The sequence below is a fragment of the Oncorhynchus mykiss genome, chromosome 2, assembly GCF_013265735.2.
Source record: "Oncorhynchus mykiss isolate Arlee chromosome 2, USDA_OmykA_1.1, whole genome shotgun sequence".
Classification (NCBI taxonomy): domain Eukaryota; kingdom Metazoa; phylum Chordata; class Actinopteri; order Salmoniformes; family Salmonidae; genus Oncorhynchus; species Oncorhynchus mykiss.
Window position 1 is genome coordinate 60,653,446 of NC_048566.1, and position 23,086 is coordinate 60,676,531.

The 23,086-nt window shown below is 40.2% G+C and overlaps 1 protein-coding gene across 1 annotated transcript; it reads left to right on the forward strand.

Annotated features, from left to right (window-relative positions):
• The first annotated feature begins 1,155 nt into the window (after nucleotides 1-1,155).
• LOC110492948 (troponin I, fast skeletal muscle) lies at nucleotides 1,156-13,156 on the forward strand. Its single transcript, XM_021567377.2, has 7 exons — nucleotides 1,156-1,238; nucleotides 9,536-9,568; nucleotides 9,688-9,724; nucleotides 10,767-10,895; nucleotides 11,333-11,422; nucleotides 11,527-11,703; nucleotides 12,457-13,156. Exons 2-7 carry the CDS (start codon nucleotides 9,561-9,563, stop codon nucleotides 12,550-12,552), a joined length of 537 nt encoding a protein of 178 aa, XP_021423052.1. The 5' UTR covers nucleotides 1,156-1,238; nucleotides 9,536-9,560; the 3' UTR covers nucleotides 12,553-13,156.
• The last annotated feature ends 9,930 nt before the right edge of the window (nucleotides 13,157-23,086 follow it).

The window sequence follows — 23,086 nt, forward strand, 5'->3', positions numbered from 1 at the left end:
TTTCCTCCACAAAAGGGCTTTATTACAGACAGAAATACTCCTCAACACCCCTCCCCCCACCTCCCTCAGACAATCCCACAGGTGAAGAAGCCTGGACTGGCGTGGTTACAGTTGGTCTGCAGTTGTGAGGCCGGTTGGACGTACTGACAAATTCTATAAAACGACGGCGGCGGCTTATAGTTGAGAAATGAACATAACATTTTCTGCCGATAGCTCTGGTGGATATTCCTGCATTCAACATGCCAATTGCACGCTCCCAAAATATGAGACATCTGTAGCATTGTGTTGTGTGACAAAACTGCACATTTTAGAGTTGCCTTTTATTGTCTTCAGCACAAGGTGCACCTGTGCAGTGATCATGCTTTTAATCAGCTTCTTGATATGCCACACCTGTCAGGTGGCTGGATTATCTTGGCGAAGGAGAAATGCTCACTAACAGGGATGTAAATTTGTGCATAACATATGAGAGAAAATAAGCTTTTTGCGTGTATGGAACATTTCTGGGATCTTTTATTTCAGCTCATGAAACATGGGACCAACCCTTTACATGTTGGGTTCATATTTTTCTTCAGTATATATTTCGTCACCATTAACTGCTCACTGTTTCTCTACAGTAGCTTGCACTGTAGGCCACACTGTTGTCAGTTCTTGATCATTATAAGTCTATGGTCACTTGATTAACAGCTTCCTGAACAGTCTCCTTCACTATGCAGACAAAACAAATTCACTGGGACCTTTTATCACGTCACACTTACACCTGCCGTCTCCTTAACGTTCATCACTGAGTGTTCCCTCCTTTCCCTCTTTTCTTCTCCCTGCTTAAACTGGTGGTGGTACACTTCCATATCACACCGCCACTTCTTTGTTGACATGTTTTTCTAAATCTCCCTATCAAACACACTAGCAACTCTAATCCGATCTCTCAATTCTTCACACTTTCTAAGCGAAGGTGCCTATCTAACTGGCAGTAGTAAACCAAGATACCCACAACCAATCAAAAAGGAAGTACTAAATAAGGCTGTTGTCTAAAGGAAAGTGTGAAGGAGGGGGTTCTTGCTTGACAGCCTATTGGCCCGTGGATGAATTTACTTCCATAAACAGAAAGATTGGATTTCCTTGGCCATTGGGGAATGCAATATATACCATCTTATAATTCCATCTGCTGCTGTAGCCACTTGCCAGTCTCACCTATCCCTCTGCCAAAATCTGTCGCTCTCCTCTTCCTACTTAGCTCTTAGGTAAGAACTGCTATTCTTTCAGCCTGCTCTGCTGGTGAATTGGTTGGATCTATTCATTTAGTCGTTTTCTGTTTCCTAGTTTTAAATCCATTGGTGCTGGTTTATGTTAGCTTTATATTGGGGGTTTTGGACTTAATGCATCTGTTTGGACCTGGAGGCTTTTGTAGTGTTGCTTTCTTGAATTCTGTCGGAGTTGTTGTTTCAAGCAGATTTATTGCCCAAATGTTTATGATGACAGCATGTTTTTATTGAAGTACCTTGCAAACATTTGTGAAAGAGAGATCCAGCACTTTCTACATTACAGGAAGGTGTGTCTCAGTTGTTCTCGACTTAGATGCTGTTGGGGGCCGTTTGACATTGCTAATATCAACACCATGTCCATTTCTGAGGTAAAGAGGTAAACAAGAGGTAATCCAACCAATATTGCGGAGATATAGGTGGGCTATGTTCATACAGTCACCTGCCTTGATATGCGGTCCGACAAAGTGCTGAAACATGACACATACTGTATAATTGATGGATAATACCCCCAGTGTTTATCTTGGTGTCAACACAAACTATTTTGATTTAACTAATACTTTAAAGATGAAGGCTCGGGCTGGAGTATTTCAAACTTGAGGATGGTTATGTTGATGGTGGGGATGGGAAGCCATGTTACCGTGGTAAAGCAGCTACCTCAGGTTGATTAATTGGGTTCGCATAATAAAGGAGATCATAGAGGATTATACTATGTTATCACAGAGGTGATATCAGTTAAGACTTTTGTCCTGCCATTGCAATGTGATACAGTGATTGTCAGCTTTCTAAACATGTCTTTGTGCGCTGAATGAAGTCACTGCATTTGTATATCAGTGTTTAATCAAGTGTGAAGTTAACTTCAAGCATTGAAGGCTGCATGTTGATATTCCATGGTTTTATGTATATGTAATGATACCAACACTCATGTCACAGAAATCTTTTTTTATCACATGCGTTGATACGTTTTAGTATGCAATATCCTCAAATAATGTTTTTCTAAAGATGTGTACATATCCAAAGTACGACAAGAAGAGTTCCCTTTTGGTCAGGAGTGTAACGCCTGCTTCCAAATCACACACTCAAACACGTAGATCCCCTGAACGCAGCTCACTTTCCAGCTCACACTCTCAAATACCTGGATCCCCTGAACGCAGCTCACTCTCCAGATCCCAATCACCTGAATTCTAATCACCTGTTCACACACCTGTTCAATCACCTGTTCACACACCTAAATAGTATCACACTATTTAGTTCAGTTCTTTGCACCCCGTCACTGTGAGGTATTGTTTGTTTCGTGACACATGTCGTTCAGCGCTCTGGGTTGCCCATGATGCACACCTCCCGTGTATGATAGTTTTGCCTGCCTGATTAACGATGCTTTTTGCCTATTCCCTGCCTGTACTTTAGCTGGATATCCTGTTCTCTACCCATTGCCTGATCTCCCGGACTACTTACTAGCCTTTTCCCTGCCTGTACTGTTGCCCTTTTGGACCCCCTGTGTATGACATTCTGCCTGTTCCTGGACCCAGCTACCTGCATCATCCTGTGGTCCTTTGCAAAAAACATTTGCTGTGCACTGTGCTTGAAACCAGCACTCTGTCTCCCCTCATGTTCATTACAAGGAGAACACAGATCTACTTTTTATGTATATTTTGAGGAATTAGATATGTTTTTCACTGATATCAATGTCACCGATGATGACCATCTTTGAAAGAAGTTTCCTTTTCAAACTTACCCAGCTGATAAGCCTCTTTGATTTTTACTGAGGATAGTCACTGTCCATGGCACCATCTGCCAAAGAAGAAGAGCCAAAGGCACATCTAATAATTTACGAAAGCACTGGGATTATCAAATTCACAATACATGTTTATAGGATATTTAGGTTTAGCAGATTTATCCAGGGGCTTTTATTGTGGTATTTGACATCAGTTCTGACCACAGGTGTTTAAACGCCAACTCAAAGTAGTTGTAAGTCTTGAAGCACTGGAGTGGTCTCATTGGTCTGTTGCAGGCAGGGGAACCTTTATGTCAGATGGTGTGGAACATCTCTGCCATCCCAGAGATGTTCTAGAGGGTAAGGTGGGCATCAACAGAGGTGGTATCAGGTTGTTGATAATCTCTCAGCCTTCCATTACGGCACTTCTCATGGATAACAGCTGGTTCTCATATATTTAGCCTAATTTAGACCCTGCTGTTTTTTTCCAGGGCCAAATGGCCCTCACTTGCATTGGTAGGCTATAGTGTTTCCCCTTAGCAGAACACTTATGGCAGAATCCACTGTATAGGGACATTCCTAGGTGACTCAACTTGGCATGACTACTGCACAATCCTCCTTAAGAGATTCCGGGAGAGGTTAATTGGTACATCTGTTTAGGTTAGGTGAACACAGTCGTGTAATTATTTTTGGGATGTGGTATCCTCCCACGTTCCATCAACGTTAATCTGAACAGGAATGGAAAACACAAACAATTTGATAGTTTGATAATCTTTAGAATATGTGAAAAGTTAAGACCTTTAACCATTGTAGGTACATCACATAAGTTGACATAATTGTGAATTGTAATTCTTATTTTTTTACACTGTAAAACAAAACCAGGTAGTTTATAACAAAAAGTTGCCAAGGAAATCAAAAACTAATTCATGATACAGACAAGATTTGAAATGTCCCACTTTCAAGTGCAGCAATGGGAAAAAAAACTGGTAATTTCTCATTGGCAAGTAATGTACTAAATTAGTTAGAAATGTATATAAAATAATTTGTGGTGGGCACCAATATCAATAATTCGATGTAATATTGGTATCGATATGAAATGGGTATATCGTAATAAAATAAAATCTTATTTGTCACATACGCTGAATAAAACAGGTGTAGTCGTTACATTGAAATGCTTACTTACAAGCCCTTAACCAACAATGCAGTTTTAAGAAAAATAAGTGTTGAGAAAGTATTTACTAAACAAACTGAAGTAAACAAATAAATACAAATAAGAATGAAGAAAATAGAAAAACAACAATTAAAGAGCAACAATAAAGTAACATTAGCTAGGCTACATACAGGGGTACCAGTACAGAGTCAATGTGCGGGGGCACAGGTTAGTCAAGGTAATTGAGGTAATACAGTGGGGCAAAAAAGTATTTAGTCAGCCACCAATTGTGCAAGTTCTCCCACTTAAAAAGATGAGGCCTGTAATTTTCATCATAGGTACACTTCAACTATGACAGACAAAATAAGAAAAAAAATCCAGAAAATCACATTGTAGAATTTTTTAATGAATTTATTTGCAAACAAAATATATGTCCGTATACCCAGTCACTACAAAGATACAGGTGTTTAGTTATCAGAAAGGAAGGAAACCACTTAGGGATTTCACCATGAGGCCATGATGATAGATCAACAACATTGCAGTGAAAAGAAGGAAGCCTGTACATAATATAAATATTCCAAAACCTGTTTGCAACAAGGCACTTTAAAGTAATAATGATTACAAAGTGTTATGTTTGGGGCAAATCCAATACAACACATTACTGAGTACCACTCTCCATATTTTCAAGCATAGTGGTGGCTGCATCATGTTATGGATGTGCTTGTAATCATTAAGGACTGTGGGGGTTTTCAGGATAATAAAACAACTGAATGGAGCTAAGCACAGGAAAAATCCTATAGGAAAACCTGGTTCAGTGTGTTTTCCATCAGACACTGGGAGATAAATTCACCTTTCAGCAGGACAAATTACAGTCTTGACGTAAATCTCCTTGAAAATCTATGGCAAGACCTGAAAATGGTTGTCTAGCAATGATCAACAACCAATTTGACAGAGCTTGAAACATATTGAAAAGAATAATAGGCAAATGTTGCACAATCCAGGTGTGAAAAGCACTTACAGACTGACCCAGAAAGACTCAAAGCTGTAATCACTGACAAAGGTGTTTCTACAAAGTATTGACTCAGGGGTGTGAATACTTACAGTACCTACTCATTCAAGGGATTTTCATTTTTTTTTTTACTATTTTCTACATTGTAGAAGAATAGCGAAGACATCAACACTGTGAAATAACACACATGGAATCATGTAGTAACCAAAACAGTGTTAAACAAATCAAAATATATGTTACCTTTGAGATTCTTCAAAGCAGCCACCATTTGCCTTGATGACAGCTTTGCATATTCTTGGCATTCTCTCATCCAGCTTCATGAGGAATGCTTTTCCAACAGTCTTGAAGGAGTTCCCACATATGCTGAGCACCTGTTGGCTGCTTTTCCTTCACTCTGCGGTTCAACTAATCCCAAACCATCTCAATTGGTTTGAGGTCAGGTGATTGTGGAGGCCAGGTCATCTGATGCCGCACCATCACTCTTGTTCTTGGTCAAATAGCCCTTACACAGCCTGGAGGTGTGTTTTGCATTATTGTCCTGTTGAAAAACAAATAATAGTCCCACTAAGCGCAAACCAGGTGGGATGGCGTATCGCTGCAGAATTCCATGCTGGTTAAATGTGCCTTGAATTCTAAATAAATCACTGACAGTGTCACCAGCAAAGCATCCACATACCATCACACCTCCTCCTCCATGCTTCACGGTGGGAACCACACATGCGGAGATCATCCATTCATCTCATCTTATTATTGGTGTCCTTTAGTATTGGTTTCTTTACAGCAGTTCGATCACAAAGGCCTGATTCATGCAGTCTCCTCTGAACAGTTGATGTTGAGATGTGTCTATTTACTTAAACTCTGTGAAAAAATGTTTTTGGGCTGCAATTTCTGAGGCTGGTAATTCTAATGAACTTATCCTCTGGGTCTTCCTTTCCTGTGGTGGTCCTCCAGTTGAAGAAACTTTCGAAGCCACTTTAAGAAAATGTCAAAGTTCTTGAAATGTTCCATATTGTCTGACCTTCATGCCTTAAAGTAATGTTGGACTGTTGTTTCTCTTTGCTTATTTGAGCTGTTTTTGCCATAATATGGACTTTTATCAAATCGGCCTATCTTCTGTATACCACCACCAACCTTGTCACAACACAACTGATTGGCTCAAACACGTTAAGAAGGAAATAAATTCCACAAATTAACTTTCAGCCATGAACACCTGTTAATTTAAATGAATTTCAGGTGACTTAAATAAAGGTTAAATAAAATAAAAAAGACTACCTCATGAAGCTGGTTGAGAGAATGGCAAGAGTGTGCAAAGGCAAGCGGTGGCTACTTTGAAGATTCTCAAATATAAAATATATTTTGATTTATTTAACACTTTTTTTGTAACTACATGATTCCATATGTGTTATGTCATAGTTTTGGTGTCTGAATTAGTATTCTACAATGTAGAACATAGTAAAAACATACAAAAACCCTTGAATGAGTAGTTGTGTCCATACTTTTGACTGGAACTGTATGTAAATGAGATATTTCTGTATTTCATTTTCAATACATTTGCAAACATTTCTAAAAGCATGTTTTCACTTTGTCATCATTTTTTAAAATACAAGCTAGCTACACTTGCTACCCTAGCTAGCTGGCTGCTAGTGTAGTTTGAAAACAACAATCAAAACAAGTAATCCATAGTAGCTATAACACTCACATACATATTTTTAACAACATAGCAAACACAACATATCACTTTATTTAGCAAAATATAGCTATCTCTTACCTTTTCAGCCATCCGGTATTGAATCCCTTAGCTAGCTAGCAAGTAAACTCTCTCCACTTTGTGACACTAACACAAAGTTATTTCCATTCCATAGTCCACAAAATAAAAGTAAATGTGAAAGATGTGTAAAAGTCTGGGTAACAAGTTTTAAATGGTAATGACATTTCAGACAAATTGTCACGTCCTGACCTTAGTTCCTTTTTTATGTCTCTATTTTAATTTGGTCAGGGCGTGAGTTGTGGTGGGCATTCTGTGTTTTGGTTCTGTGTGTTATATTTCTAGGTGTTTGGCCTGGTATGGTTCCCAATCAGAGGCAGCTGTCAATCGTTGTCTCTGATTGAGAACCATACTTAGGCAGCCTGTTTTCCCACTATGGTTTGTGGGTAGTTGTTTTCCGTTTCAGTGTTTGCACCATACGCGACTGTTTCGGTTTTCGTGTATTCACTTGTTCAGTTTATTAAAGGAAATATGAACACGTACCACGCTGCACCTTGGTCCTCACTTTCTTCCACCACAGACAGCCGTTACACAAATGGAAAGTCCAGTTCTCACTCTGTTCACCTGCCAACAGCTAGCATTGAAGGAGATGGTGTCATGGTGGTTGCCTCTGGACAGCATACTCCAGTACAAAACCCAGACAACATGTTGATGCAATATGCATCTCAAAATATATAATCGTCTCGATTTAAGCTACTTCAAGCAAGGCAAAGCAATGATGCCCATGCTGACCCTGTCTATTAACAGTGACTGGAGTCAGATAAGATCTTGCGTCGAGGATTCTAATGGATTTGAATGGATGGATAGAATGGCATGAATACCCTGGTGCCTTTACTTAGGTTTTGATGCAGTTTTAGACAATTTTGAGATTTTGAGCATAAAATCACCAGAATCATTGAGGAAAAAAACATTAAATAGCATAACAGCTTTTTGAATTTGATTATCACATGGGTACGCCCTGCCTACCCTGAATGCATGCCACTATTGCAATGTTATTTATAAATCTGATATGATATAATTTAAACTGCAACTTACGGTACATTCGGAAAGTATTCAGACCGCTTGACTATTTACACATTTTGTCACGTTACAGCCTTATTCTAATGGATTAAATATTTTACACACAATCAATCTGCACACAATACCGAATAATGACAAAGCGAAAATCGGTTTTTAGAAGAAAAAAAATGATATACCTTATTTACATAAGTATTCAGACCCTTTGCTATGAGACACGAAATTGATCTCAGGTGCATCCTGTTTCCATTGATCATCCTTGAGATTTTTTCCACACTTTGATTGGAGTCCACCTGTGGTAAAGTCAATTGAATGGACATTATTTGATAAGGCACACACCTGTCTATATAAGGTCCCACAGTTGACAGTCCACGTCAGAGCAAAAACCAAACCATGAGGTCGAAGGAATTGTCCGTAGAGCTCAGTGACAGGATTGTGTGGAGGCACAGATCTGGGGAAGGGTACCAAAAAATGTCTGCAGCAGTGAAGGTCCCCAAGAACACAGTTGCCTCCATCATTCTTAAATGGAAGAAGTTTGGAACCACCAAGACTGAGATGGCCGGCCAGCCAAACTGAGCAATCGTGGGAGAAGGGCCTTGGTCAGGGAGGTGACCACGAACCCGATGGTCACTTTGAAAGAGCTCCAGAGTTCCTCTGTGGAGATGGGAGAACAGTCCAGAAGGACAACTATCTCTGCAGCACTCCACTAATCAGGCCTTTATGGTAGAGTGGTCAGACGGAAGCCACTCCTCAGCAAAAGGTACATGACAGCCCGCTTGGAGTTTGCCAAAAGGTACCTAAAGGACTCTCAGACCAGGATAAACAAGATTCTCCGGTCTGATGAAACCAAGATGGAACTCTTTGGCCTGAATGCCAAGTGTCACGTCTGGAGGAAACCTGACACCATCCCTATGGTGAAGCATGGTGGTGGCAGCATCATGCTGTGGTGATGTTTTTCATCAGCAGGGACTGGGAGACTAGTCAGGATCGAGGGAAAGATGAACGGAGCAAAGTACAGAGAGATCCTTGATGAAAACTTGCTCCATAGTGCTCCGGACCTCAGACTGGGGCGAAGGTTCACCTTCCAGCAGGACAACAACCAAGACTATGCAGAAGTGGCTTAGGGAGGGGCCCAGCCCGGACTTGAACCCGTTTGAACATCTCTGGAGAGATCTAAAAATAGTTGTGCAGTGACGCTCCCCAGCCGACCTGACAGAGCTTGAGAGGCTCTGCAGAGATGAATGGGAGGAAGTCCCCAAATACAAGTGTGCCAAGCTTGTAGAATCATACCCAAGAAGACTTAAAGGCTGTAATCGCTGCCAAAGGTGCTTGAACAAAGTACTGAGTAAAGGGTCTGGATACTTATGTAAATGTGATATTTCAGTTTAAATTTCTTATGAATTTGCATAATATTCTTAAAACCTGTTTTTGCTTTGTCATTATGAGGTATGTGTAGATTGATGAGTGGAAAAAAACTATATAATACATTTTAAAATAAGGATGTAACCTAACAAAATGTGGAAAATCAAGGGGTCTGAATACTTTCCAAAGGCACTGTATATCAATACAAATTTTCCATATCAGTGCCCATCACTATGAATAATTGACCTCTCTTTTTTCACAGGGTGTGAAATTAAAGAAACGCCAAGATGTCAGAGTGAGTAACTTAGAACGAACAAAGATTATGATCAAACATTTATTATGACGTAAATGACCCAGTCCAAGTTTTCCCTTAACCTTTTTAAAAAAATCAAACAATATATTATACCTCCACAGGAAAAAGATGTCTTCGAGTCGGCGGCATTACCTGAAGGTAAACATTTTCAAATATCTGATGTTAATCATTGTTTCATTATTATAATTTTTTTACTGCAGTAGCAACCATGGGAACATGCTTTGAGTTGGGGGTGCTGGTGGGGGGAGGGGGGGAGAGTGAAAACTCCTTTATCAATAAATTACATTTGCAATTTATAATAAATTGCAAATATAGTTGAGGCGTTTTTTGTGTCTGAAAAAAAAACCTTTTATAAACTAATTCCATGCAATTCTACGTCATTTACATGACATTACCAGAATATTTTTTAATGTTTTTTATATTTTTTTAATACTCTGACCATGACAAACTGAGAGTAATAAAAACGACCTGGTCTTAAATTCAAACAATAGCTCTGGCCAATGAAGAGACCCTAGGCTAGTAAACAAACTTTCCAGTGGCAGTGACTCACCCAATGGTGAATATGAAGCCTAGGCTACTCACCGGTGATGTTTGATGCGCTCGTGCCTATAGCCTGACAGTGACAACCAACCATAGAAATATAATCCGTAGATAGCAGTTCCCATTCAAGTCAGGACTGACAGCCATTGCTATCTCACCCATGAGTTTAACCATCAAATTTCCAGGGTTAGAGGTTCCAAAACCCTTCTATGGATTATATGTTTATGGCCACAACGTAATAATATGTTCCATATTAGGTGTGCGTGCTGCCCAAATTGCGGCCTTCCCGACTGTAAATGCTTGTGATAAAACTTAATCCACAGTTATTTTTAGAAGCTTTTGATCTTCTGTGGCTAAATTATGCTCTGTGGTGTAGTATTTTATTTATGTCTGTACAGACAGGAGTAATAAAAATTTTAATTTAAATTTAAAAAACTACAATTTTGCCCAAATTATTTCAATGAATCAGGGAGTGATGCAGCACCTCCAGCACCCCTGCTTCCTTCGGCTATGTCAGCAACCATAAATACAAGGGTTATACTGGAGAACACATGAAAGCCTGTTTACAAAAAAGTCTACCTGATTCCGGTCGGGCTAGGCTTTTCATAAGTGTAACCTGCATGCTTTTCATTGTCTCCAGAGCTTGATGCTCTCCATTGCTAAAGGCTTACTGGAAGAAGAGGCAAAGGAGAATGAGCAGGAGAGAATAAGATGGATGGAAGAGAACTGCCCTCCCCTGTCCCTACCAGGGGGTACTCAACAGTTAATGGTAAACCAAACAACTAATCTAATAATTACATTATATTCCTCAAGCAAGGGGGGGGGTGGCCGATGCCATCACATCAGACAAACTCCTTGAATGCCCTACTCATTGAAGTTTGCAGTTGTGTCAAGAAAATATACTTGGGATATTGTTTTCAACAGGAAAGATAAAAAAAATATATGGAGTGCATCTTTAATGTGGTATTTCACTCCACAATCAAAGTTTGGTCTAACCCTGAATATATTTGGAGTGGGGTGTGGATGGATGTGCCTTTGTATAAAGATAATTACAACATTTGTTGCTGTATTCAAACGTGTTGAATAACGCTTTCACTATTAGATAATAAAAATAATTATAATATTAGTAGTTGTATTATCATTATGATGATGATGCTGATTATTATTATTATTATTGATGTCTGATATTTGTTGATATCACCTCAGGAGTTCTTGAAAGAGTTACACCATAAGATTGACGTGATAGATGAGGAGAGATATGATCTGGAGAACAAAGTGAACAAATCCACCAAGGAGGTATGTCGAAATTCACTTTCCCTCACACCTCCTAAAACTTGAAATCCATTCCATCAGTAGAAACAATGTGTTGACAGTTGTTGTTCTCTTCTTCCATTGACCAGATTGAAGATTTAAACATTAAAGTTATTGACTTGAAGGGCAAGTTCAAGAAGCCAACTTTGAGGAAAGTGCGTATGTCTGCTGATGCTATGCTCCAGGCTCTGCTGGGCTCTAAGCACAAGGTGTCTATGGATCTGAGAGCCAACCTGAAACAAGTAAAGAAGGAGGTGAAAGAAGAGGTGTGTAACTGTTCAATAACACAACAGTATATTGTAGAGTTGTCTCATCGACTAACTTTGTTCTGGTGCACTTACTCTGAGTCACTGCTGATCATGTAGACAAATCACAATTTCAGAAGTCTTTCGAATTTCAGAAGGAGAGGGGACATTTGGACCATAGACTTGCCGAAAATTGTCTGAGAGATTCCGTTTAGAGGGGTGGAGACTTAACTTGTCTCATTAGCACATTTTCTAACACGTCTTTTTTCTAACACCCCCCCCCCCCCCCATCGAGCATCTGACGCAATTACACAAGATTTTAGTTCTGGGTGTCAAGGTGACCCATTGGGAGACATTGTTATTGTCAAACCTGAGGCCTTGTTATTATGTTCTATTGTAAGAGGTTGGTCTTACTGAAATGAGTTCATAGATAAGCTAAGCAGAGGGTGCCTATGTTAATAAGGCTGATTGAATTTATATAGAGTTGCCCCAAACCACTAAGATATATTAGTGAGATATATTTGTATCCCCCTACTGTAAGTAGGATTGGGGGAAGGGTCAAGGGTCATCTACAGTAGATCTGTGGTTAGGGACAACTTCTACTGCAAGCCTTAAAATTGGCCATAGAACTGCTGCCAAACAACTTCTGCTGGAACGATTATGTGACGTGACAAACAAGCCGCCTTATTTGCCTTTACCACTCTATCTCAAGGTTTCATGGACACCATTTAGTGAATTCTAAACCCTGAACCTTTGACTATGTTGCTATTGCAGGATAAGGAACTGCGTAATGTTGGAGACTGGCGTCAGAACATTGAAGACAAGTCTGGCATGGATGGCAGGAAGAAGATGTTTGAGTCCGAGAGTTAAATTAGTCCACATATAGATCCCGATAAGCCAAAGTTATTTGTTCGACCGAATGTGAAACCATTTGTGCGAGCATCTTTAATGGCTGATGCTAGAAATGGCTGAGAAGCAACACATAGCTCAGAGTTTGTCATATTTATCACCGAGGTATAATTTGCACCAGTGTATGTTTCTGTAAAACAAAAGTACACATCAATTTTATTAGTGGAACAGAAAAGTATGAATACATTTTTTTCAGATTGCCAAAGATACTCAAAAGATACACGTCAAATAACACTATTTTACACATCAAAAAACACAAGTCTATTATAGAATGTTGTGTGCACTGAATTTGCATGCGCAATCTATTGAAGTCAAGCACCACCACTATGGTCAGTAGCACTGTCAAAGCTGTAAAAAAAATAAAAAAACATTAAAATCTCTGCAAACAGGCACACACACCGGACACGATTGTGATTACAATATCGCGTTTGTAATAAGCCAAAGTTATTTGTTTGACCGAATGGGAAAACGTTTGTGTGATCATATTTCATGGCTGATGCTAGCAATGGAGCATTGGGACAGAAACTTATTAATAAATACTTTTCAGTTGGCCACAATTTCTTGTCCCTGTGTGATCAAGTCTATGTTTTGTTTATGACTTGTCTATGTCTTCTCTACACTCTAAAGCATGCGGGGTTAAAAACAACCCAATTTGGATTATTTGGTAACCCAGTGCTGGGTGAATGTCGAACAGAACACACGTTGGGTTATTTTGATCCAGCCAGTTGGGTTGCGTGAATAACCCAACATGGTGGGTTGTTAGGATTTCCCAAACAAGGGTTCATTAAACCATCATTTGGGTATTATTTACTCTCATGCCGGGTTGACCTAGCAGCTGGGCCCTTTATATTAATCCTCAGGTTATTTTCAGGAGGCGTGGCTTAGTAGAGTCATGGCTTTCAGACCTTATTGGCCACCCGTGAGTACATGTAATTCCTGTTCACCATGTCAAGTTTACATACTGCACATAACATTTTTCTTTGTGTGCATTTGACACATTCTCCTATAATATTAAAACTCTGCAAACAGGCACAAACACCGGACACGATGTGTTTACAATACCACGTTTGTAATAAGCCAAAGTTATTTGTTTCTCTGAATGGGAAAACGTTTGAGTGAGCATTTGACCTAAGATCAGGATAAAACTATCAGGATAAAAATGTTAGCTAGTTAGTCCAACATTCTCTCCGACCATAAGGTTCCTGACATGCAACCATCCCAGAGGCAGAGAAGAAAGGATGATGATCCTGTTGCTTTGAGAGTCCCTACTGCTTCTGCCTGCCAGCCAGCCACATCCCAAGCAGTTGCACCTGATTCATCCTAGCTAGTCAAAATACAGAATAATATTGCATTGTGTCAACATTGATGACAGTTTAGAAACTGGAGGTAGGCCGTCTCCCTATTACATTGACTTTGGTTTTCAATATGACAAAGTCAATCACAAATATCTTTGATGTTATTAGAAACTTCTGGGGGTAGCTAGCTAGCAAGCTTTAGCTTGGTACTTAGCTACTGTAGCTAGAACCAATGCAACCAGCCTGAAAACAATGACCAGATAAACTGCAATCATTTTCCAAATTCTTAGCAATTATTTAGAAATCCATGTCAATAAGAAAATAACAAACTAAACAAGCTAGCCAGCTAGCCAGGCCTCTTGCTCCAAGCTAATATTTATTAGCAGCTACATTCAGTAGCTATCTTCATCTGGCTAGTGTGGCTTGACCGCACCGGGTCCAACCGTCATCAACCAAATACGGAAACTGTTTTATAAATTAAGGTTTTTTTAGATGACGACACCTAGCTAGTGAAACAGATGATGTAATTTTGATTTGTTTTTTGGGGAGAACATTGTTTGCATCCATCAGCTAGTTAACTTATTTTTCTGACCAGCACTGTCCTACAGCCTGGGTAGGTGTGTGTCCAGGGTTGCCAGGTCTTGGAAAAAAGAATAGCCTTTTTTCCATAACTTTATTGAACCAATTAAGAAGGAATATCGATGTAACTTATAATGAATGATATTAGAAGCTAAATTTGGTTTTCATAAAAATAAGAATTACTGCAAACTATGACATGAAGTAATACACAATTTTGAATATGTTGCAAGAGAAAATATAATTTGCCCTTATTCAACTCGCCAGATAATTTTCCATCAATGGATGTTGATTTAACTAATTTGACTGCTATGATTAAGCAAAAATATATAGCACGACTTTCAGCCAATCAGCATTCAGGGCTCAAACCCAGTTTATAATCATGAATAAATCTATTTTGAGAATTTGAATAACTATAGATTAATTTGATAGGAGAGTTTGAGTGATGAAAGTTGGACAGAGTATCTCAAAATTTCCGAGCAGGAAACACTTAGCCTAACATTTTTTGTATTTTTATTTTGCCATCTTCTGTCACGTCTACTGGCGCTTGATATCGCCGGTCTACTAAACACCGATCCTGGCAACCCATCATTACACACACCTGGCATTCTTCATTACGCACACCTGCGCCTCATCATTAGACACACCTGGGCTTCATCACTTCCCTGACTACTTCCCCTCTATTTAGGCTCTGTTGTCATCAGTCCGTACAGTGGTTCCTCATTTAAAAGTTGCGAGCTTGCACCACGGGACTTAGAGGTACCCAATGTCACGGCTTCATTGCTCCAGACCACCACAAGGGGGAGTTAGAGCACTCATTATGCATTTGCGTCCCAAGGTTTTTATATGACCAATCATATTGAGTGGTTCCAATGATGAATTTTGACGCGAGCCACCCTTGCCTTGTGGCGTTCTTCAACAAACATGGCTGACAAAACATTATGGTGGATCCAGATGTAAGTTGTTATAACATCATAACAAGTCAAGCAAAAAATGCACAATTGAGAGGAATACGTTATTTAATGTAGAGACAAACATTTGTGCATATTTTTTTGTCAAGGTAAATTTATGAAACTTGCTAAATAGCAATTTATCTGACTTACTAACATTAGCCAGCTAGCTAGTGTTAGGAGAATGAATGTGTATTTTGTGTTGTTTAATGGAACTCCTGATAAAACCAGGCTGTCATCTTGTGAAACAGGATGTAATGAATCTAGCTAGCTAAAGTATTTCCTGCAAATTGAATGTACAATTGTGTATGCTTGCCTTGCAATGCAGCTGAAGTAACATAGCTAGCTAACTATCTACTTGCTTATTGTGTAGAGGCAGGCAGAGATGGGAAAAAAAGAACACAGAACAGTTGAATTACCTCTGGTTATGGACACTTTTGCCAGCAATAAAGCCTGTTCCTCGGACAGTGAACATGTGGCAATATCTACATTTTCGACCCCTTGGTCAGCTCGCTCTCTGAAATGATAGAAAACAGCTTCTTTTTTATAGATATGAAATAATACCTGAGATATGACCGTTCAATCTAAAGCAGCAGATGTCATTTTTACGATACGTCAATACAGCCCAGTGCTGCTTACCTGAGATGCCATCTTCGTAGGTGTCCGCTTTGACTTCCTTTGTGTCTGAAAAAAAGTTGCTTTCAGAACAATTATTTTTGATTGAAAATAAAAAAGGTTTTGCTCTCGACAAAAAGACACAAATGTACCTCCATAGCATATAACAATTTGCCTGTGAATAACCACACCTTCATACAAACATGCTACTGTATGCAGAATTCTTGACGCACAACCGAAGATGCTGCTTTATCCTACCAGCACGCCCACAAGCGAGCCACTCAGGAGCAGAATGATGACGCGAGGAAGAGGGAATGGAATGAGATGGGAACAGAAATTTGTTGCAAGTTGGGGAGGAGGGCTAATAGCTGAACAATAGACTATTCAACCTTTACTAAAGAATAGTCTTATAGCTGAGCTAGGAGTGAAAAATACCCCTCCTATCACAGACCAGATTTGACCAAGGGGTAGCTTGCTACTCAATGTAATAAAGTAATGACTTTTCAAATAAGTTACATTACACGTTATGTTGGCTGACAATTTGTTAGCTACGCTGTCCTTACGAACCACATAGCATATCATTACGGCAGTATGTACCGGTATGTTAGCCAGCTACCTAACGTTAGTAGTTATACATCAAACTTGCCAGTATATTAACTATAGGCTATCTAACTACCCAACGTTTATTGACTTGATTATTCTCGTCATTCTTAGCTTAGCTAAATTGTATAGTCGTTGCGCTTTCTCAATGGACATTCGGGTGCTTTCGTAAATTCGCTCTGGCGATCTGTAGGCTGAACAATAGAACGAGTCAAAGCGGCTTAAGAACGTTGGCTAAACTGGAACACTAGCGCGAGCCCATAGCAAATTAGTGGAATTGAACGTACACAGAGCCTGTTTTGGAGTGATGCTTAGAATTCCATTTAAAAATGTATCCCTTTTTATTTTACCACTACTATCTGTTCGTCGGACAAAACTGGGAAAAAAAACAATTTGTGTAGAAAGTTAACATCCACACCTCCATGGTGTCAACTGTACTTATGTCTGTGGAATGAAAAAGTAGGGAAGAAATAAAATCTTATGACTATTTCTGGTCTAGCGATCGATGACAAATGAGCTCGCTGCCCTGACCTACAAAAGAGGAGATTCTCCAGATTTGTTTATTTTATTAGGCAAGTCAGATAAAAGCAAATTCTTATTTTCAATGACAGCCTAGGAAGAGTGGGTTAACTGCCTTGTTCAGGTTCAGAATGACAGAGTTTTGCCTTGTCAGCTCAGGGATTTGATCTTGCAACTTTTCAGTTTCTAGTCCAATGCCCTAACCACTAGGCTACCTGCCTTGTGGTTAGATGGTGCCTGTGTAAAAGTTTTGCTTGCGTCCCTCTCCACGCCCCAACCTTGGCTCCTCTGCACACATAGACAACTGCCACCCTCGAAGCATCGTTACCCATCGCTCCACAAAGCAAGGGGAAAAACTACTTCCAGGTCTCAGAGCAAGTAACGTCACAGATTGAAACGCTATTAGCCGGCACCCTGCTAACTAGCTAGCCATTTCACACCCGGCTTGAAAAAAATCTAAATATACACATTGCGAGATATTTGGCGAAATAGACAGACATGCCTATATTTCCCCCATAGGAAACAATGGGAAGACCGCAGAGTTCCAATATTATTTTTGTTGTTTACATTTGAACTATTAAACAACATGAGCAGGTCTCACTGCCAACAATAGAGAAATAGGCATTGTGATGTTGAACATTTAACTGGGAATAGAACGTTCAGAAGGCGAGTTGGTGCCACGGTGATCAACAGAACTAATAGGAGCTGGCAGGGTCTATGCACTAAAATAAGGCCTGTTTTTTTCGTGATTACTTCTAAATGACGACAAGCAGCTGGGAAATATGGTCATATTATGAAACTGGGCTCCACGGCGGATGTAGAAAGTAAACGTGCGCACCTCGATGGTGTCAACTGTGCTTATGTCTGCCTAATGAAAAAGTAGGGAAAAATAAAAACATTCGGACTATTTCTGGTCTAGCAATGACAAACATTACAAAGAGGAGATTCTCCTGATTTAAAAATGGTGCCCGTGTAACAGTTTTGATTCCTTTCCTTGCCCCTACCTGGGCTCAAACCAGGGACCCTTTGCATATATAGACAACAGCTACCCTCAAAGCATTGTTACCCATCGCTCCACAAAAGCCACGGCCCTCTGCAAGGGGAACAACTACTTCAAGGTCTCAGAGCAAGTGACGTCACCGATTGAAACGTTATAATATTAATCAAATTAATTAAGCCAAATTTCTTAAAATCATTCCCATATACTATGTTAATACAAAAAGTTTTTAAGTTCTCTGGTAAAGTCAATACAGAATACTATCAAATGCTTCTCAAAGATGCCCTCAGGTGGTCAAACTAGCAATAACAGAAGAAATGTCTGAGAATTAAATGACGTGCCACAGAATGCTGCAGCAGCATACAGGGTGTACCGCGGTATGACGCAACTTTTAATGGAGGAACAACTAAGTATTAATGGGTTTTCTCTCACGTTCAGAACGCTTCCCAAGTTTTTTTTTGTTGTATCTGTTCAATATTAAAACTCACCTTCTGCACCTGTTTTCTGACTCCTGGTGTATACATTATAGAATAACACATCACAATATGGAAGCAGTAGGAGGTTCAACCCTCTTCCAGACAGTTAATTAACAAGATCATCTACTCCATCAAGACTACGACCAGCTGGCGAAATTGGGTCCGGCCACGGAGGAGGTCCTCCGTGTTCTACACTACCTCGACACCACCAGCGATGTTCTCCATACCGACAACAGAAGGCCTCCTACCACGTTACAGTTACAGTGAGCCAGCCCACCAGCCGTCCGCCCAGGTCAGCGATGCCCGACTGTCCCTTCCTGAAGAAATATGACGGTACTCCATCGAAATGCCATGGCTTCCTACTCCAGTGCTCCCTCTATTTCATCTATCAAATGGGAGCCTCCATCACCGAGAGGTCCAAGGTTGCTACGGTCATTTCCCTGCTGACCGGACGGGCTTTGGAGTGGGCAACGGATGTCTGGGAGAGAGGAGGAGCTGGGTTCGTATGAGAGGTTCATTGCTCTGTTCAGGGTGGTCTTCGACCATCATTCAGAGGGCAGAGAGGGAGGTGAGCAACTTTTCCAGCTCCGGCAGGGTGCCCAGACTGCTGCGAATTACGGCCTCATCTTTCGCACTGTGGTAGCCTCCAGCGGATGGAATGAGCCGGCTCGTCGTACTCTTTTCCGTAGTGGTCTGTGCGAGGAGGTCTAGACGGAGTTGGCATGTCAGGATGTTTCATCCGTCTGGATAACTTTCGGGAGCACCAGTGTCCACCTTGCCAGTCGCCTCCCTCCTTTGGCTGTCCTGAGGTAGAGCCTGAACCCGTGGAGGTAGGGGCCACACCTCTCTGCGGCAGAGCGGAGTTGCTGGAGACAGCTGAGGCTCTGTTCCTATTGCGGCCAGGAGGGGCTTCAGCGGTGTCCGGTGCGCCCTAACCCGGGGTCCACTAGAGCAGAGAGGTGGCCTCATGACCTTCCATCTAGAGTATTCCAGTATCATTGTTTTCTCCCAAACCCTTTATGGTTCCTATTTCACTGGCTGGCTGTCCCTGGAGGCCCTAGCCTCCTCACTGAACTTAGCCTCGTACCCGCTCTCCTTTTCTTTTCCTTTCCAAGTCCTAGATACGTGGCCTTTGGGATCCGGGACTATTATCCACATCATAGCACCACTCACCCTCACCATACACCAGGAAAGTCTTCCATTCTTCATCACCACTGCACCCGAACACAAGGCCATCACTAGCACATTAGAGGCTGCTGCCCTATATACATAGACTTGAAATCACTGACCACTTTAATAATGGAACACTAGTCACTTGAATAAATTTGACATATTTTGCGTTACCCATCTCATATGTACAGTATATACTGTATACTATCCTATTCTACTGTGTCTTAGTCTATGCCACTCTGAAACACCTCGCCCAAATGTTGATGTATTCTTAATTCCAATCCTTTACTTTAGATTAATGCACCTCATCATTAGGCACATCTGGACTTCACCTTTACAGTTGAAGTTGGAAGTTTACCTAAACTCAGGTTGGAGTCATTAAAAATAGTTTTTCAACCACTCCACAAATTTCTTGCAAACAAACATACACTAAGTTGACTGTGCCTTTAAACAGCTTGGAAAATTCCAGAAAATTATGTCATGGCTTTAGAAGCTTCTGATAGGCTAATTGACATCATTTGAGTCAATTGGTGGTGTACCTGTGGATGTATTTCATGGACTACCTTCAAACTCAGTGCCTCTTTGCTTGACATCATGGGAAAATCTAAAGAAATCAGTCAAGACCTCAGAAAAAACTGTAGACCTGTAGTACCTAACAATATGTACATACATACATACATACATACATACATACATACATACATACATACCTACATACATACATACAGGGCACATTTGTAAAAGAGACTTAGGACTTAGAGACTTTCCGTCTTAGAGACTTTCCGTCTTAAAATAAATATCAAAATTCCCTTTTTCATACGGCATTGGTTCCACACATTGCGGTGATGCAATTCAAAATATGCCATTCTATTCTTTTGAAAATGCATTTTAGAATGTTTCTTAGGACCTGCAGAAAACAAATTTAATAATAGATATATTTGTGATAATGTATATTCAATGTATTTATTAAAATAGAAGTCCGCCCACATCAGGCCACCTCAACTCCCACTACTAAACTTGCCGGCATGTGCACAAATATACAAAAGTCTTGTCTTGCCAATAATGTGGTTAAAATGGGACTGTATGAATTGGGCTCTAAAAAACATGGCCTTTTTTTTTACAGGTGATATACAGTAAGGTCAGTCTGTAAAGGCTATATGTAGGCTATTAGATTATCAACCCCTGTTATTATTTTGGATGTGCGTAAAAAAAATGTCCATGTAGGCGACAGTATATGTCATGGAAGGAGAAATGCGATAATCCGGTGACATTTGTATTTAGAAACATTTCAGTTATTTTCCAACAATTGCTTATTTTCCGTTTACTTTCATTAAAAAAACACGCCCTTAGTACCTACAATAACGAAAGCTGGTTCAACAGTAATGCTTCTCGTGTCTCTTGTATCCCAGCCATGCATTAGCCAAGTAGCTTATCCATAACATGTTTCTATTCACAATTCACATAGGCCTACCTACAGTGCTTACTCCATTCGTGTGTATCCATCCCCCATTTCCAAAGAGTGCCTCTTGTCCATTTAACAAAGACCGGCTCCTACGAACATAGGCTATTCAAATTTGTCGGTCCTACACTCTGAAAATTAGGGGTTCAAACAAGGGTTCTTCAAAGATTCTCAAAGTTCTTTGAAAAACCTTAGGGTTCTTGGCACTGAAAATTGCCCCCAAAAGGTTATTCCGAGAACACCATAGGAGACAGGGTTCATTGAGGAACATCCTTAGTTAGTGTTTTTTTATTTCAGGAACCTAACTGCCCAGGAGAAACATTTGGATTTGAATTTGAAAGGACAGCAGGAGTAGTCACTTAACTGAAAAAATGTAAAGATCTCCTCAATTTAAGATAAGGTTTGTCAACTGTATGATCTAAATTGATATTGATTTATGATGATAACATCTATCTTTTCATAGTTGTACAAATATTTCTAAAGCAGAAATCGGACGCAATTCAATGGATATCAATCAACAAAGAGGTAAGAATATGTAGGCTATAACAATATGTTGAAGTCTAGCTGTATTGGGTGCAGATGACTGAACTGCTCACTTTTGTGTCTGTGTCTGCAGGCATACAGAAGAGGAGGCAAACAAAGGCATGTCAATTGGTGTTGGTATGTTATGCAGATCACATTTAGCGTCCTCCTCCCTCACCTCTTCAATGAATATCACACAGGCCTCTACATTATGGACAAGGAATGCGTATGAAAACAATTATCAAAACAGTTTTTTTCATTCACATTTACTACGAAAACCAAGGTATGAATACTGCCGTGTGCATGTTTTGTTAATCAGCTGTATAATGACTATTTTGGGGATTTGCAGAGTTCACGCGCCTCTGATGAATATAACAGGAAAACATGTTCGATCACCGCTCACAGCAAAATCATTCTGGCTATGGATACAGAGAACATCAACACATTATCATCTACATGCCAGAATATATACACATGGGACCATAATAAACATTGAAAACTATAATATTGTGTTTTTGTTATGCTTATTGTTATGATTAATAATAACAATGGGAGGGGGGGGGGGGTTGTTAAAAAATGTACACCAAAAGGTTCTTCCAAAGGTTGTTCGAGGACCCATCCTCGCCTTTTCAAGGGTTCATCGAAGAACTTATAGGGGATCCCCCACAATTTAAATTTGAAGAACCCCTAAATGATACTCCAGGAACCTTTTTCTTTTTAGAGTGTATAACCCCATACAACGGTAGGCCGAGGCTATATCTTGCTTATTGAGAACGTGCCTCACACATACAATTCAATTTACGGGAGCCTATTTTTTTATGTGACGAGAAGTGCGATGCGTAAAGGCCTATACTCATTGAAACCAATTACAACAATGTTGACTGTCAACACTCCAAACCAGTGCAGGCTGCTGAGGGGAGGACGGCTCGTAATAATGGATGGTATCCACTGATTCCACACCAGTCATTACCACAAGCCTGTCCTCCCCAATTAAGGTGCCACCAACCTCCGGTAATCCAAACATATTGAGCAAACACTGCATGTTTGTTTTCTGTTGCTATCACATGTCACTGTAGCCTACGCTATTTAATAAACTGTTTTAGCCTATCAATCCACAAATGAGTAGGACGAGAATATTTCGTGCCCCCAGGCGAATTGGAGTTGATGACAACGCAAAGACTGTCAATAACACGTGTGTATCATCATGAACAACATTAGCCTCAGCAACAATAGTGTAATCGGCGGGTTGCTTTCAAAATAAAAGTCCCCACATTGAATCTGATGCAAACAGATACAAATTGTGAAAATGACACAAT

What these genes read in the sequence shown, in the direction of transcription:
- LOC110492948 (XM_021567377.2), top strand. An exon ending in GGGGTACTCAACAGTTAATG is followed by an intron (nt 10,896 to 11,332) that starts GTAAACCAAACA and finishes ATATCACCTCAG; the next exon opens with GAGTTCTTGAAAGAGTTACA. An exon ending in AGAAGGAGGTGAAAGAAGAG is followed by an intron (nt 11,704 to 12,456) that starts GTGTGTAACTGT and finishes TTGCTATTGCAG; the next exon opens with GATAAGGAACTGCGTAATGT.